This window comes from Oratosquilla oratoria, chromosome 16 (genome assembly GCF_046742065.1).
Source record: "Oratosquilla oratoria isolate Oo_2021 chromosome 16, ASM4674206v1, whole genome shotgun sequence".
NCBI lineage: Eukaryota > Metazoa > Arthropoda > Malacostraca > Stomatopoda > Squillidae > Oratosquilla > Oratosquilla oratoria.
In genome coordinates, this window is record NC_134792.1 from 61,102,529 (window position 1) to 61,120,028 (window position 17,500).

The following is a 17,500-nucleotide window of genomic DNA, read 5'->3' on the forward strand; positions in this document are numbered from 1 at the left end:
GTGTGGGAGGCTGGGAGAGAAGTGAGTAACTTTAATGATTGTGTATCAATGAATGCAGTCAAACGTGTTTATTACCAAGTAGTGCAATCTTACAATGCAGGTTACTTCCTGCGTGTCTAATATCGAAGCTTATGAGAATGCCCTTCCATACAAAGTAATACTCGTATTTTTATTCCTTTCTCCGTTGTTTTATAGATGTGCACGTCTTTTTTAACAAATAAGCTGTTCAAACGTCATAATCCCGTAATAGTGATTTCACGCGTTTGTCATGTTATCGAATGTGGTAACGATAGTTTAAATGTCATGCTGACAATCAGCAGTCTGAGGAATATCGAGATATTTTCCTCAGCCGTCTGAAAGATAAATGTCAGCCTTGATGATCCACTGGAGGACCACTTGCCTATTCCCTGAGGGTGATTTCAGCCAATTACAAGTTTGAAGAGATGGTGTGAAGTGCATGTGAAATGAGCATCATAGACTCGATGGTAATTACGAACGGAATCTGAAGCCAGTGTAATCACTTTGGCCATACTGATTAGATGCCAACACAGAAACGTGACACTGGGATTATGCACCTCTGAGAAGGATTGGGAAGCCATGGAAATACTTAACACTTGCCTATCTAGCATGTCTTCCCGTGAATCAAATCTGGTTCTCCTGCGTGCGAGACAGGAACGCTATCCACTGCGTCACGGAGTCTCTTTGTGATCAATTTTACTGCTTATCTATGAGGTAAGCAATGGTGTTGCCTCTCTTTGATGGTAGAGGATGCAGGGATTTTTTATGTTTATTTATTTATTTATTATTTATTTTCTTCTTTTGTTTTTGTAAGGCAGATATGCTTGTTTATTTATTTATTATTTATTTTCTTCTTTTGTTTTTGTAAGGCAGATATGCTGATAGCCTCCTGTATGCACTAGTAATGATTACAAATGACAAACAGTAATGATGATTGTGATAATCATAATAAATCTTATGAAAACAGTAATCATTCGAATGTGATAGTGGTACTTACTAGCAATAGAGTAGGTATCATATACCGTTATCATTATAATTACTAACAACATCTATAAGCATGATTACTATCTATGTGTTGTATGTATGCTTGGACAGGCCTTGCATTTTCCAAGCCGTGGGTTTGAGTTCCGCTTCCCTCCTCTGTTGCCACCAGTGACTGTTACTAATACCCTAGACTCTAGGGAACCAATGTTCTAGGGCCTAGAGCATTGGCTCCCAAACTAGGGGGCGCGCCTCCCTAGGAAGGCGTGATGAGGATACAAGGGGGACGTGAAGTTATCTGCTAAAAAAAAAATTTTTAATTAGAATAATAAAATCATTCAAAGAACAAATATCTGCCATTACATACATGCAAAGTATAATTATAGCAGTCACTCCAACCCGTTTTCTATTAAGCTAGTTCTCCTTACACGTTTTGGACACGTCACCGATACCAACCACACTGACGCCACTGAGGGACTCGTCACAAACTCCCAATACTTCAATCCTAGAATTTCTAATCTTGTGAGGAAGAAGCAGCAGCATCCATCTCACTAAATTAGTTCATAAATTGTGCCTTAGTCTAACGAGTCTTTCCAAATATTATATGCCATTTTTTCAAATTATCTTTTCTTAAAATTGCAGTCAATTTTGCCAATTTGCTATTCAAACTTTTTTTCGCCCCCTTTGAACCAAATGTTTCGTTTTTAGTTACTAAGAAAAATGTCTCTGGAATGTACTATTATTTGTTTGAGTGGCTTTCAATATTAGAATTTAATACAAACAGAAATATGTTTTCCAGAACAATGCTAAGAAATAAATGCAAGAATCATATCACATGAACAAAAGAGTGAGTGGGGGCGTGCGGGCCTACTGGAAGCAAAAAGGGACCGTCAGGTAAGATAGTTTGGGAACCACTGCCCCAGAGCAAGGATGGCTCCGGCCGCAGATTCTGACCTATTCAGGTTTCTATCTTGAGCCCCCAAGATACTTTTGGGGGTCAAGATTAATAATGCTAATAATAATAATAACAATAGCAATAATAACAATTATAATAATAATAATAATAATTACTAATAATTAATTATCATTTGGATAGATTTAAATGAGTGCATAGAGGGTTTAGGAAGAAATGTCAATGTAATAGTACTGGGAGACCTTAATGCTAGGGTGGGAAATGGTCCAATCGATGGAGTGGTTGGGAAGTGTGGAGTTCCAGGAAAGAATCGTAGTGGAGAGTTGATGGTGGAAATGTGTCTAGAAAGAGAGTTGATGATAGCAAAATACAGTGTTTCGGAAGAAAGTCAAGCATAAGTACACATGGGAGAGGGTGGTGGAGGGAAGGGTGGTAGATAGAGCGCTAATGGATTATGTAGTGGTAAATAGGATTATGATAGGAAGAGTTAAGGATGTACATGTGCTAAGGGGAGAGGGTGGGGGAATATCAGATCATTTTTTGGTGGAAGGTAAGCTGAGAGTGGAGGATAGATGGAGAAGGAGGAAAGGGACAAAAGGTAGGGAGGTTCTTAGAGTGAACTCCTTGAATGAAAAGGAAAAGGAGAAGGAGTACGAAAAGAAGCTGAAGGAGGAGTGGGAGGGAGTAAAGGATAGAGCAGAGATGGGTGTGGAGGAGGAATGGGGATGGTTCAAGGAGGGAGTCTTAAAGTGTGCAAGGATGGTGTGTGGAACAAGAAGGACAGGGGGAAATAGAAGAAAGGGTAGTGAATGGTGGGATGAGGAAACAAAGAAGGTTGTAGAAGAGAAGAAGCGAGCATTCACAGATTGGTTACAAAAGAGGACAGGGGAGTCATATGAGACGTACAAAGAAAAGAAAAGAGAAGTAAAGCAAAAGGTAAAGGAGGCAAAGAGGAGAGCAGATGTGAAATGGGGTAGGAGGAGTATGACAGAAAATTTTGAAAGTAATAAAAAGATGTTTTGGAAAGAAATTAAGAGAGGAAGAGGAGGCGAATCAAGTAGGGAAGACAAGGTAAAAGGTACAGATGGAGAGATGATAATGGAAGAGATGGCAGTGAGGGGAAGATGGGCAGAATATTTTAGGGAGTTGCTGAATGTGAAGGAGGATAGGGAAGGAAAGATAGCTGCAGTGGGAAATGCGAAGAAAATGAGAGTGATGAGTGAGGAGAATGGAGGAGAAATAAGGAAGGATGAGGTGAAGGCAGTTGTAAAGATGATGAAAGCAGGTAAGGCACCTGGTCTGGATGGATGCCATGCAGAATGTCTGAAAAAGGGAGGTTGCAGTGATGGTGGACTGGTTGGTGAGATTATTTAATGTTTGCTGGAGAGAGGGTAGAGTACCGGAGGACTGGAGAAGTGCCTGTATAGTTCCTCTTTACAAGGGAAAAAGGGACAAGTGTGAATGTAGTAATTTCAGAGGGATTAGCTTGTTAAGTGTAGTTGGGAAGGCTTATGGGAGGATCTTAATAGAGAGGATTAGGAGTGGAACAGAAGGAGTAATTGGTGTGGAACAGTGTGGATTTAGGACGGGTAGAGGTTGTGTAGATCAGATCTTTGTGGTAAAACATATATGTGAGAAAGCTATAACAAAGGGGAAGGATGTTTTTTTGGCTTTTATGGATCTGGAAAAGGCTTATGATAGGGTAGACAGAAAGGCACTGTGGGAGGTTATGCAGATTTATGGGATAGGAGGAAAGCTTTTGGGAGCTGTCAAGAGTTTTTATGAGAGTAGTAGAGCATGTGTTAGGATTAGAAATGGAGAGAGTGAGTGGTTTGAAGTAAAGGTGGGACTTCGTCAAGGATGCGTTATGTCGCCCTGGCTGTTCAACTTATACATGGATGGGGTGGTGCGAGAGGTGAATGCTAGGGTAGTGAGTCAGGGATTGGAGATGGTTAAATAAAATGGAGAAAAGTGGGAGGTGAGCCAGCTGTTGTTTGCGGACGACACTGCGCTTGTGGCAGGGTCAGAGGAGGGATTGAGGAAGTTGGTGGCAGAGTTTGGGAGAGTATGTGATAGAAGAAAGCTAAAGATAAATGTGGGTAAAAGTAAGGTGATGAGATGTACAAGGGGTGAAAGTGGCAGTAGACTGGAAGTGAACATTAAGGGAGAGCGACTGGAGAAGGGGATAGTTTTAGATACTTGGGTGCAAGTGTAGCAGGAAAAGGTGGAGTGAAGGTGGAGGTAGAATGTAGATTGAGAGAAGCGAGTAAATGCCTTGGTGGTTTAAAGAGTGTAATGAGGAATAGACATTTGGGAATGGATGCGAAGAGGAGACTGTATGAAGGAGTGATTGTGCCAACAGCACTGTATGGGGCAGAAACGTGGAACATAAGGGAAGAAGAGAGAAGGAGTTTGAATGTGTTTGAGATGAGGTGTCTGAGAAGTATGGTGGGGGTTACTAGGCTGGATAGAGTGAGAAAATGAGGAGGTGAGGAGGAGTACAGGGTGAAAAAGGATTTGGGAGATAGGGTTGATGAAAGAATATTAGGATGGTTTGGACACATGGAAAGAATGAGTGAAGAAAGACTAGTAAAAGAGGTATGGAAGGCAGATGTGGAGGGAGTGAACATGAGGGGACGTCCTAGGATGAGGTGGATGGATGGGGTGAAGGGGGCTTTGGGGAAGAGGGGAATGTCTGTTTGAGGAAGGAAGGGAGAGGAACGGAAGACAGAGGTGAGTGGAGAATGGTTGTATATGGATGATGTTGTGACTGCATGAGGAGGAATGGGCGGGGGGTGGGGGGGGGGTAGTATGTGTGAGTAAATTTTGACGCAGCCCGAAGGGATTTCTCCCCGTCCTCGCCTTATATGCAAAGGGGGACGGAGAGGGGGGGGTCGCCGATTAAATGAAGCGGCCTTGCTGTGGATGTACTGTGTCTTGCGACACTGCTTCTGACCCAGGGCGGTGGGCAGGGTGCAGGGATGACCCGTCATCCAGGAGGTGCTCAGATGAGAGGAAGGGTGGGAGGGGTGTGGAGTGTATTTAGGGATGAAATGGGTGGGAGTGTTTTTATGCCTTCCCCTTTTTGGCTACCCCCCTTGTAAGGGGGAAAAAGCCTTGGTATATGTAATTATCATTAATCTCGAGAAATTTTATTCTGGTGAGCTACAGACGATTTTACTCAGATCTAGAGAAGGCAGAAGTGATGGAAAAATCAAGAGGAGGAAGTGGGGTTGGTAAGTTTAACTGCAAATCCAACTAGAGTGGAGATTTTTTCCCAGCTGAGTGAAATTGTCTGTATTGAGGCAAAATTTATTTTCTCGAGGTGGATAAGTTAATTGAGACCCAAGGCAGGGGTGGGGTTGGTGTCTGTGGTATCCTTAAAAAAAAAAAAAAAAAAAAAAAAAAAGTTTGGCGGCACACTAGGCTAGCGTGCTATTTACTTTTGCTATTTCTTTTTGAGTAGAAACGACCTTGGTCACAATATTGTAGACTTCCGCAAGAATATCTGAACAATGTGTCTAACGTTCGTATTCTAGGTTTAACTTCTCTGAGTTCGTCATTCGGCTTCTTACTCTATGGCGCAAGAGTAATTTGACATTTGGAAGTTTGAAAAACAAAAGATCGTAACCGAAGTCGCGTCTACTCAGACGAAGTAACAAAATCAAATAGCATTATAGCGAGAAGTGCCTAATCTAAGGCCATCCCCCTACAGTGAGTGCTCGGCCAATGAATTGTACATGTGTATATATCTGTAACCTTACACAGCTCAAGAAAATGAATTATCTTTCTTCTTGTATTCCTCTAATTTTTGACAGGGTAAGGATGTTGTTATGCCAGGGAACTTTAATTTACCTGCTTTTGAATACTATAGTGAGGTGGCTGGATTGGGTCTATCACAGTTAGATTTGAAGTTTTATCAGTGTTTCAATTATATATTAGAGCTCACACGGTGAATCACTAAGCAAACAGAATATCTGTCAGGCAATTACATCTTATTACATCCGCTCCTAGGTAGAGATTTTACTCTCAGTGGGTCGAGCCTCTTCAAAGGATTACAAAGGATTACAAAGGCGGAGCATGCCGACAGGAGACCTTTTGATCCATATCTAGGTCGGATGCAAAAATATATATATATGTATATACAGTATATATATATATATCATATATATATATATATATATATATATATATATATATATATATTAATAATAAAATAATAAATAAAAACTATAATAATGTAAATAACAAATAAAATACATAAATAAATGCATAGGTATAGTTAAAATAATCTACAGGTAAATAGTAAATGATGATAAATTGACATATAACTAATAATAGATGAAAATCACAGACAAATTATAACAAAACAAAAACAAATAATATAACATAAATTATAATCATTACAGCATCTTACTTAGGTATTTATCTAAATGATTCTTAAAGCTTCGAACTGAACTACATTGCACTACCTGTGCAGGAAGTTTATTCCATTCATTAACTACACGGTTGGCAAAGTTGTTTCTACCTACTTCCAAATTTAATCTATTTCCGGACAGTTTGAGACCATTGTTTCTTGTCTGATTCTCATTCAATGTGAAAATCTTGTCACTTTTGATGTTGTCAATTCCCTTTAAAATCTTAAAGACCTGTATCAAGTCACCTCTGAGTCTACGCTTTTTTAGGGAAAACAGATTCATGTGCTTAAGTCGATTTTCGTATGATTTATTTTTGATATTTGGAATCAGTTTTGTGGCTCGCCGTTGTACTTTTTCCAGTCTGTCAATGTCTTTAATGAGATTCGGTGACCATACGGAAACAGCATATTCCAAATGTGGACGAACTAACGATTTATATAGCTTGTTAATGAGTGATGGACTTTTGAAATCAAAAGATCGCGCAATCAATCCCAGAATCTTATTTGCTTTGTCAGAGGCTGAAATATACTGCTTGGAGGATTTGAGGTCGTTACTGATAATTACGCCGAGATCTTTTTCACTATCCACTTTTGTTAACGAATTTCCAAATAACTTGTAATCGTACTTACTGTTATTTTTACCTATGTGCATTACCTTGCATTTACTTGTGTTAAATTTCATTAGCCACTTTTCAGACCATTGCTGTAATTTATCTAAATCTTCTTGAATATCTAATTGGTTTGAGTGATCATTTGCCACTCCGCACAGTTTTGTATCATCAGCAAATTTGGAAACAGTAGATTTTAGTCCATGGTCTATATCATTTATATATACTATGAATAGAAGTGGCCCAAGAACGAAACCCTGAGGAACTCCACTTGCAACACTTTTCCATCCAGAAGTTTTTCCATTTAAAACAACTTTCCGTTTTCGACCATTCTCTTCCGTCTTGTAAGGCTGATGTCACACGGGCGGTCTACCCGCCTGACCGCGGCGGGTGAGACGCATTTCCCCACTTATAACCGCCGCGGCCAGCCCGCCTGGCTATGTCAGACGAGAGGTTTACATCATTGTTTTACATAGGAATCAATATAAAGCGGTTCCGCGGCGACTGACCCGCTTTGTACCCCGCGGCGGCCAACCCGCTCGTCTGTCACGGCGGTAAGACTCCTTCCGCTATATCGGCCCATCCAGTGGTGGTAGGTGGTGGTGTCTCTCCAAAGTCTCTGCAACTGAATCCTTTCATCTTTTCCGTGGTCTTCCCCCTGATCTTGTCCCAGTCAGTCTCCAATTACCATCTTCTTAGGCAATATTAGTTTTAATTTTCACTATGGACACTGAAAAAAAGGGAGAGGTATGTGTGCTGGCTTCACACTGGGCTAATTTTCCTCCGATTGTTGGGGCTAATTTGCATGCCGCAGCTTTCGGGAAGGAATCTGACATGCTGGTGGAAAATGAATTTCCTCCAGCATTTGTATTAAATGACATTCTATGTATTTCTGTTTGGAAAACAAAATAGTTTGCCGTGTAAGTGTCAGCCCTTGGAGAGAGATCTTCACCCGCCTCCAAATTCTAACTATGCAAACATGATTCTTACATGATTAACGATATAGTAGTTACCGTTCAACGAAAAATATATTCTGATTTTTCACCAACATGGTCAATCATATCGGGAAGATAATCTCCCACTCCGTTCTCCGGATGTCTTCTCATTTTTTTTTTTTTTTTATGGCATCCGTCGGTCTCAAAAGGTCATGGAAAGGCCATGGAAAGGACTTGAAAGTCTGGTTACTTTAGTTGGTTCTGGAGCAACGCCTGCTTTGGCTGTGAAGGCCAATTCTGGAATAGTAAACCCTGTTGCAGTTGTTGCACTTAAAGACGCTACCAGCAAGCGGACTTCTCAGGCCGTTCTTGTGTCTTGCTCGCTGTTCCTCAGCCGCAAGTTGCCATCTTTCCTCTCTGTTTAGTCTGTGATTCAGTCACAGCCTCCCGTGGCCACAATCCTTGGCAAGACTTTCCCACTTGCTCATGTGTACGTCCTCCATCTCATAACACAGATACCAATTTCACCGCAACAAAAGCCTTTCCTTTCTTCGTTCATGCACGGCCATGCAATACCTCAACGCCAGAAGACTGTTCAGCAGTTCGTATCTAACGCTACGTCTTTGATCTTCCATTCACAGGTCAGATTCACCAGGATGTTGATCTCGCTCCTCATCACGCTGACGGTGTTTGGTCAACAGGTAAGCAAAACATGAAAAGAGTTGTAGTTCTTGAACCTTTTCAGTCCCTACAATGAGCCCTTCTACACGTTTTATTGACTGACACTAGATAGACACAGTATCGATTCTTAAGCTTAAGAATGCCTAGGAATCGACACTGTTGCACTAATTAATATCTACTGTGATGACGCCTTTCCCATGTCCTCTTAAGCTACGGTTACACTAGTCAATGGAATGGTTGTATTCCAAAGATTCATTAGGAATGTAACTGTAAATTAAAGCTAATGTTACACTCCAAATTTGGATGAAATCCAACTAAATCGATGGAATCCAACCATTCCGTTGACTTAGTGTAACGATAGCTTTATTCTGCATCTCGCCAAACCCCGGGGAAACGGCGCCGCAACGAAGGTGGTTTGTGTGAGAATTAATGAGTCTTACTAACTCCCATTTTTCACGATTTTTGTCCAGCAATCTCTTGTTGTGGTAAAAAACAATGGCGCCAGCTTACGGATGTGAAGATCTTGCTCGAGCTCATGCACACTTTCTCATTTTTAGTCTGTCTTTATCTCTCTCTCTCTCTCACACACACACACACACACACACACACGCACGCACACTCACTCACACGACTCCATGGCGCAGTGGTAGAGTTCCCGGCCACCACTGTGGTGGTCCGAGTCGAATCCCACCCAGGACTGAAATGATTTCAGTATCGCTGCACTGCGAGTCGTTACTACAGCTCTCGTGAGCGGGGAGTTGGGGACGTGTGTACGTGTAAGGTCACAGCATTAACCATAGATCAGTCATATATGAGCTCTGAGCTCTGAGCTCTCATCCGGGAGGGAAATAGCTGTCAATCACGATTCCAATAGGTGATCCAAGACCATGATGAATCACACACACACACACGTACTCACACATACGCACACACACACACGCACGCACACACACACACACACACACACACACACACACACACACACACACACACACACACACACACACACACACACACACACACACAAACGTGGTTAAAGGATCCGAACTTTCCTTACTTATGACATAAACCCATCAGCTCAGAATTGGAATAAAATCATCAGTGAATGGAGTATATCTTGAATATATTCGTTTTCTGGCTGACCATTTAGGCAACAGTGAATGTGTGACAAATGCCGAGAGCATTTAAAGATTTCGAAACGGACAAAATGTAAATGGAATTTGACAAGGGGAGGAAAAAAGATGAGGTAATAGATATTTGATCTATTCCTATATTACTAAACTAAGTTAATATACGTAGATGAATCAGGCACGTGCATACCCACATGCAAATTCAATTACACGTGCAGTAGTCACTAACAAAGCTGCTATCTTGAGACGGTTGCACGAGATACACTCTATACCAGTGGTTCCCAAACTGTGGGTCGCGACCCAAGGTTGGGTCGCGAGGTCAATTTTGATGGGTCGCAGGGGCAAAGGAAAATTCTCACGTTTTCAAAGTATTTCAAATATTTGACTAATTATTTTTTTTTAACCCCACATTACTTATGTTTTTTTTCCAATGTAAAGGGTATATATCGCTGTCCATTTTCTTTCTCTTTACCTGATTCTGGGTCGCGAAGCATTGAAATGTTCCAAATAGGGTCGCTCACGAAAAAGTCTGAGAACCACTGCTCTATACGGTTTGCTAGTGTAGTAGTTAACGGCTTGATTTCTCTCAGAGGAATTCAAAGTTGGTGCCCGTGGCTTGAAAGCTCTAGTACCACTGAAACTATACTATTTCCTTTATCTCGTGACCCACAAGGTGTTGTCTGCCGTGTTGTCACGTACTGAATCCAAAACATTCAGCATATACCGGAAGCTATCCACTACCCCTAGTATGTTAACATGGAATATTCTAAATGCATATTTATTTTTTCATTAAATGGTAGGTCATATGAGTAATTGTTATACATGTAAATAAAAGAAGAGACTTGTTAAACGATGTGGCATCTCAGGTTAGGCGACCTAGCCCCGGCTCCCGACCAGGTGCACAGGTCACTCATAGAGAATTACATAGAGAGGCTGGGTACGGGTTTTCGGGCCGCTTGCAGTCTCTTTAATCATACCGGTCATACATGCAAATATAAAGAAAACGGTGTCTCCCGTTTTCTTTGGAGATGGTTTAGACGTAGCAACGTTGCTGGTTTTGCCGGCCACATCCTGTGGGTCACCAGATGATGGAAGAAGTATAGTCATTGTCCTCTTAAGCACAGAGATGGGGTATGTGTACCAGGTCACAACATGATCAATATATCACTCTGTATATGAGCTTTGAGAGAGTGATAGCTCTCATGAGATACAAGTAAATCACACTTACAAAGGATTACAAAGGAGGAGCATGCCGACAGGAGACGTTTTGGCCCATAACTAGGTCGGATGTGAAAAAATTATAATGATAAATAAGTAAACAGATAATATAAATAAAAATAGATAAATAAGTAAAGTTAAATAACAAACAAGTAGTAAATAGTAGTAAAAATCAATTATAAATATTAATAAAGAGATAATAACAATCAAATAACAAAATGGCAGGCATTACAGCATCTTGCTTAGGTGTTTATCTAAACGAATCTTAAAGCTTCGAACTGAACTACATTGCACCGCCTCTGCAGGAAGTTTATTCCATTCATTAACTACACGGTTGGCGAAGTTGTTTCTACCAACTTCCAAATTAAATCTATTATCTGACAATTTCAGACCATTATTTATTGTCGGATTTTCATTCAGTGTGAAAATTTTGTATCTTTTTATGTCACTTCCCTTTAGAATCTTAAAGACCTGTATCAAGTCACCTCTGAGTCTATGCTTCTTTAGAGAAAACAGATTCATATGCTTTAGTCGATTTTCGTATGATTTATTTTTGATATTTGGAATCTGTTTTGCGGCTCGCCGTTGTACTCTTTCCAATCTGTCAATGTCTTTAATGACATTCGGTGACCATACGGAAACGGCATATTCCAAATGTGGACGAACTAACGATTTATATAGCTTTTTAATGAGAGATGGACTTTTGAAGTCAAAAGATCGTGCAATAAGTCCTAGGTTCTTATTTTCTTTCTCAGAGGCTGAAATAAACTGCTTGGATGATTTGAGATCGTTACTGATAATTACGCCGAGGTCCTTTTCACTATCCATTTTTGTTAACGAATTTCCAAATAATTTGTAATTGTACCTTCTGTTATTGTTACCTATGTGTATAACCTTGCATTTACTTGTGTTAAATTTCATTAGCCACTTTTCAGACCATTGCTATAGTTTATCTAAACCTTCTTAGATATCTAATTGGTTTGAGTGATCATTTGCCACTCCGTAGTTTTGTATCATCAGCAAGTATGGAGACAATAGATTTCAATCCGTGGTCTATATCATTTATATATACTATAAATAGGGTAGTGAGTCAGGGATTGGAGATGGTTAAAGAAAATGGAGAAAAGTGGGAGGTGAGCCAGCTGTTGTTTGCGGACGACACTGCGCTTGTGGCAGGGTCAGAGGAGGGATTGAGGAAGTTGGTGGCAGAGTTTGGGAGAGTATGTGATAGAAGAAAGCTAAAGATAAATGTGGGTAAAAGTAAGGTGATGAGATGTACAAGGGGTGAAAGTGGCAGTAGACTGGAAGTGAACATTAAGGGAGAGCGACTGGAGGAAGTGGATAGTTTTAGATACTTGGGTGCAAGTGTAGCAGGAAAAGGTGGAGTGAAGGTGGAGGTAGAATGTAGATTGAGAGAAGCGAGTAAATGCCTTGGTGGTTTAAAGAGTGTAATGAGAAATAGACATTTGGGAATGGATGCGAAGAGGAGACTGTATGAAGGAGTGATTGTGCCAACAGCACTGTATGGGGCAGAAACGTGGAACATAAGAGAAGAAGAGAGAAGGAGTTTGAATGTGTTTGAGATGAGGTGTCTGAGAAGTATGGCGGGGGTTACTAGGCTAGATAGAGTGAGAAATGAGGAGGTGAGGAGGAGAACAGGGGTGAAAAAGGATTTGGGAGAGAGGGTTGATGAAAGAATATTAGGATGGTTTGGACATATGGAAAGAATGAGTGAAGAAAGACTAGTAAAAGAGGTATGGAAGGCAGATGTGGAGGGAGTGAACATGAGGGGACGTCCTAGGATGAGGTGGATGGATGGGGTGAAGGGGGCTTTGGGGAAGAGGGGAATGTCTGTTGAGGAAGGAAGGGAGAGGACGGAAGACAGAGGTGAGTGGAGAATGGTTGTATATGGATGATGTTGTGATTGCATGAGGAGGAATGGGCGGGGGGTGGGGGGTGGGGTAGTATGTGTGAGTAAATTTTGACGCAGCCCGAAGGGATTTCTCTCGTCCTCGCCTTATATGCAAAGGGGGACGGAGAGGGGGGTCGCCGATTAAATGAAGCGGCCTTGCTGTGGATGTACTGTGTCTTGCGACACTGCTTCTGACCCAGGGCGGTGGGCGGGGTGCAGGGATGACCCGTCATCCAGGAGGTGCTCAGATGAGAGGAAGGGTGGGAGGGGTGTGGAGTGTATTTGGGGATGAAATGGGTGGGAGTGTTTTTATGCCTTTCCCTTTTTGGCTACCTCCCTTGGAAGGGGGAAAAAGCCTTGGTATATGTATGTATGTATGTATAAATAGAAATGGCCCAAGAACAGAACCCTGAGGAATTCCTCTCGTAACATTTTTCCGTCTGTAATTTTTGCCATTTAGAACAACTCTCTGTTTTCGATCGTTCAACCAATTATTAGTCCAACCTATTAGGCTACCACTTATTCCGTATGAAGCTAATTTAGTCAGTAGTCTTTCGTGGGGGACGGTATCAAAAACTTTTGCAAAGTCTAAATATATCAAATCTATATTGTTTTTTCGTCATAATTCGAGATGACTGTGTTGTAGAATTCAAAGGATTACAAAGGCGGAGCATGCCGACAGGAGACCTTTTGATCCATATCTAGCTCGGATGCGAAAAAAATCATAATAATAATCAATTAATAAATAAAAACAATAATATACTATAGTAAGTAGTCTTTCGTGTGGGACGGTATCAAAAGCTTTCGCAAAGTCTAGATATATTAAATCTATATTGTTTCTTTTGTCATAATTCGAGATAACTGTGTTGTAGAATTCGAGTAAGTTAGTCACGCAAGAACGTTTCCGTCTGAAACCATGCTGACTATCATTTACCAAACGGTTACTTTCTAAATGATGTTCGATAGCATCTCTGATGATAGTTTCCATTATTTTTTCCTACGATTGAAGTCAAACTTACAGGCCTTTAATTATTTGGTTTCTTTTTGTCACCTTTTTTGAATATGGGAGTAACGTTAGCTAGCTTCCATTCTCTTGGGACATCTCCGAATGTGATGAATTTCTTTAAAACAATTTCTAATGGGACAACAATCTCATTTTTCATTTCCTTTAAGATTCTTGGATGCCAACCGCCAGGCCCTGGTGTTTTATTAACTTTGAGTTTATCTATACACCTTTTAATTTTTTCTTTTGTTATATTTACCGTAGTGAGTAAGTTTACCCTAGACTTTTCACAGGTTTCAGTTTGGAGTTCACTTTGAAGTGATTCGTTTACGAATACCGAGCTAGAATAATTGTTTAAAATATCACACATAATTCATTTGAATATTCAAGTTGACCGTCAGCAGATAATAGTGGACCAATGTGATTCCTAACAATCTTTTTTATCTCTAATGTAACTTTAGAATTCTTTGGGATTCTCTTTGGATTTATCAGCGATGTTCATTTCGCATTGTCGTTTTCTCTTTTTTTTATTGTCCTTTTAAAACTCTCTGTATTGATACATAAGTTTCATAGTCATTAGATGCACCCGAGCACTTATATTCCTTATAAGCCTGTCTCTTTTTAGCAATACTTTTTTCAGTTTCTTTGTCGAGCCACCTTGGGCGAGCCTGATTTGGGGGGCGTCTCTCCTTAAACGCGGTGTAAATATGAATCATCTTAACGTATTTTGAAATGTTTCCCATATCCGATCTACAGGTTTTTCGCTTAATTTTGCCTCCCAATCTGTAAGCTGAAGCTCCTGACGTAGTCCTATGAACTGAGCTTTACTGAAATCGGGTATTTTAGAAACACAAGTATCTATTCTAAATTTTTTAGTAGTTTGAATCAAAGTTGTGAACACTACTTCCAATAGTTTCACCAATTTCTGCATCGGTTATCATGCTTTCGCGGATAGTGATCAATAGATCGAGTAAATTTCTATGTCTTGTGGGCTCTTTTACATGCTGAACTAAGTAATTGTTGTCCTAGGCCAGTGGTGGGCAACTTTTTTTAAGTGTTTGTGCAAAATTAGCCAAATCTTTGTTACAAATTTCTCTCGCGTGCCAATGGCCCCCTCCCTTAACCTCGTGGGGCCCCAATACGCCGCCCAGTGCAGCATGTAATTACCAATGGTCATATAAAAGACGTTGAAGAATTATTATTCGTTTTAAGGTGAGCTCTAGATATCACTTGTTCTTGGCACTCGTGCCAAGGGTTACCCACCCCTGCCCTAGGCACTGCGTGCATACTTCATTTGATTTCCAGTTTCCTGATCTTTATCTTCTTTCTACCGAGAGAATATTACAAAGATTGATAGAATAACTTGGCTACAGCCATATGGTTAATTTATATAAGTCCAGGTTAGAAATTGTAGACGTTAGTTTCCGTGATTATTTCTTGACTTTTTGGTGGTGATTCTAGATATGATGAGTCCCTATGATATTTTATGTGTGTGTATAAATGTATATAATATATATATATATATATATATATATATATATATATATATATATATATATATATTACAGGTGAAAAATGTAATCACACATTTGTCAATAACGTAGAAACCACATTTGCCTCCTGACCTCACATACGGAGTGAGAAGAGGGTAGAGATATCTTCCCATGTTCCCCTTTCTTTTGTTAAGGGTGCTACTTAAACAGTACGCCCTCTCTCTTATTTGTATCTACTGAAGAGGATTGCAGTTTGCAATCGAAATATATAGATTCCCCGTTTCCAGTCTTTTCTACTCCAACAGTGGTTTCTACGTTATATATATATATATATATATATATATATACCTACATGTACCATCAATTTTCTCCTATCGCATACCTTCCCAAACTCCGTCGCTAACTCTCTTAATTTCCCCCGCTTACCCTGCCACAAGCGCAGTGTCGTCAGTAAACAGCAACTGTCTCACTTCCTCCCCCTTTTCTCCATTTTTTTCCCAGTCTCCTGCCCATTCCTCTATTATTTACCTCCCGCACTACCCCATCCATGTACACATTGAACTGTCATGGCGAGATGTCACATCCCTGACGCAGTCCCACCTTTACCTCAAACCACTCGCTCTCTCCATTTCTAATTCTAACACAGGCTCTAGTACTCTTTATAAAAATTTTACTGCCTTTAACAGCTTTCCCCCAATCCCATATAGCTACAAAACCTCCCACAGTGCCTTCCTGTCCACCCTGTCATGAGCCTTTTCTAAATCCATAAAGGCCTAAAAAAATTTACCTTTCCTAAAGCTTTCTCACATATCTGTCTTACCACAAAAATATGATCCACGTAATCCCAGTCTTTCCTAAACCCACACTGTTCCTCACCAATTACTCCTTTTCCTCTCATAAGCCTTTCAATTGAAACCTTCCCATAAGCCTACCTAAGTACACTTAACAAACTGATCCCTCTGAAACTGATATACACATTTGTCCCCCTTTCCCTTGTAAAGCGGAACTATGCAGACACTCCTCTTGTCCTACGGCACTCTACTATCCCTTAGACACACATTTAACACCCTCACTAGCCAGTCCACTATTAAGGTACCTCCCTTCAACAGACACTCTGCGTGACACCCATCTAATCCAAGTGCATTACCTGTTCTCATAATTTTAGTAACTACTTGCACCCCATCTATTCTTATTTCTCCTTTTTCCTTATTCATCACTGTCATTTGCATAGCGCTTTCCAATGCTATCACCAATCCCTCCCTATCCTCCTCTACATTCAGCAGCTTCCTAAAATACTCTGCCTACTTCCTCTTACCGCCTCTTTTTCCGTTATCATCTCTCGATCTGCACCTTATACTTTTTCTTCCCTACTTGATTCGTTTCCCCTTCTTTTTTTAACTTCCTTCTAAAACATGATTTTATGACTTCCAAATTTTTATATCTGGTCTCCTTCTTGTCTCCTTTATCTTATGTTTTGCTTCTCTTCTTTTTCCTTTGTACCTCTCATGTGTTTCTTCCGTCCTACTTTGCAACCAGTCCGTGAATACTCTCTTCTTCTCTGTAACAACCCTCTTCACTTCATCCCATCATTCGCTACCCTTCGTTCTATTCCCTCCCATTCTCCATGTTCCACACACTATCTTTGCACACCTTGTTACTCCTTCCCTGAAACACACCATTCCTCCTCCACTCCTACCTCTACTCTATCCTTCACCACCTCCCACTCTTCTCTCAGCTTCTCTCTATACTCTTGCTCTTTTTCTTTCACATTTATACATTTTATTCTAAGGAACTCCTTACATTCTGTCCTTTTCCTCTTTTTCCATCTATCCTCCGCTCTCAACTTACCTTCCACCATAAGAATATCTGATACTATCCCACTCTCTCCCTTAAAATATAGACATTCAAAACTCTTCCCACTCTTCTCCTGGATACCACTACATAGTCCATTAAAACCTTATCAGCCACCTCCATCCACCACCCTCTCCCATGTGTACTTTTACTTGACTTTTTTCCCTTAAAATCTGTCTGCTATCACCAACTCTAAACACATCTTCACCATCAACTCTCCACTACGAATTTTATATGGCACTCCACACTTTCCAACCACTACGTCTATTGGTTTATCCCATACCCTAGCATTGACATTTCCCAATACCACTACAATAACATTTGCCCAAAAGTCTCTATG

The 17,500-nt window shown here is 40.5% G+C and overlaps 1 protein-coding gene across 1 annotated transcript in view; it reads left to right on the forward strand.

Annotated features, from left to right (window-relative positions):
• The window catches only part of LOC143034070 (uncharacterized), a 112,509-nt gene that overhangs the window by 151 nt on the left and 94,858 nt on the right, over positions 1–17,500 (forward strand). The window contains exon 2 of the mRNA XM_076199972.1: positions 8,514–8,573. Within this exon, the coding sequence (XP_076056087.1) occupies positions 8,529–8,573 (45 nt within the window). The 5' untranslated portion in view covers positions 8,514–8,528. The remainder of the gene's footprint in view (positions 1–8,513; positions 8,574–17,500) is intronic.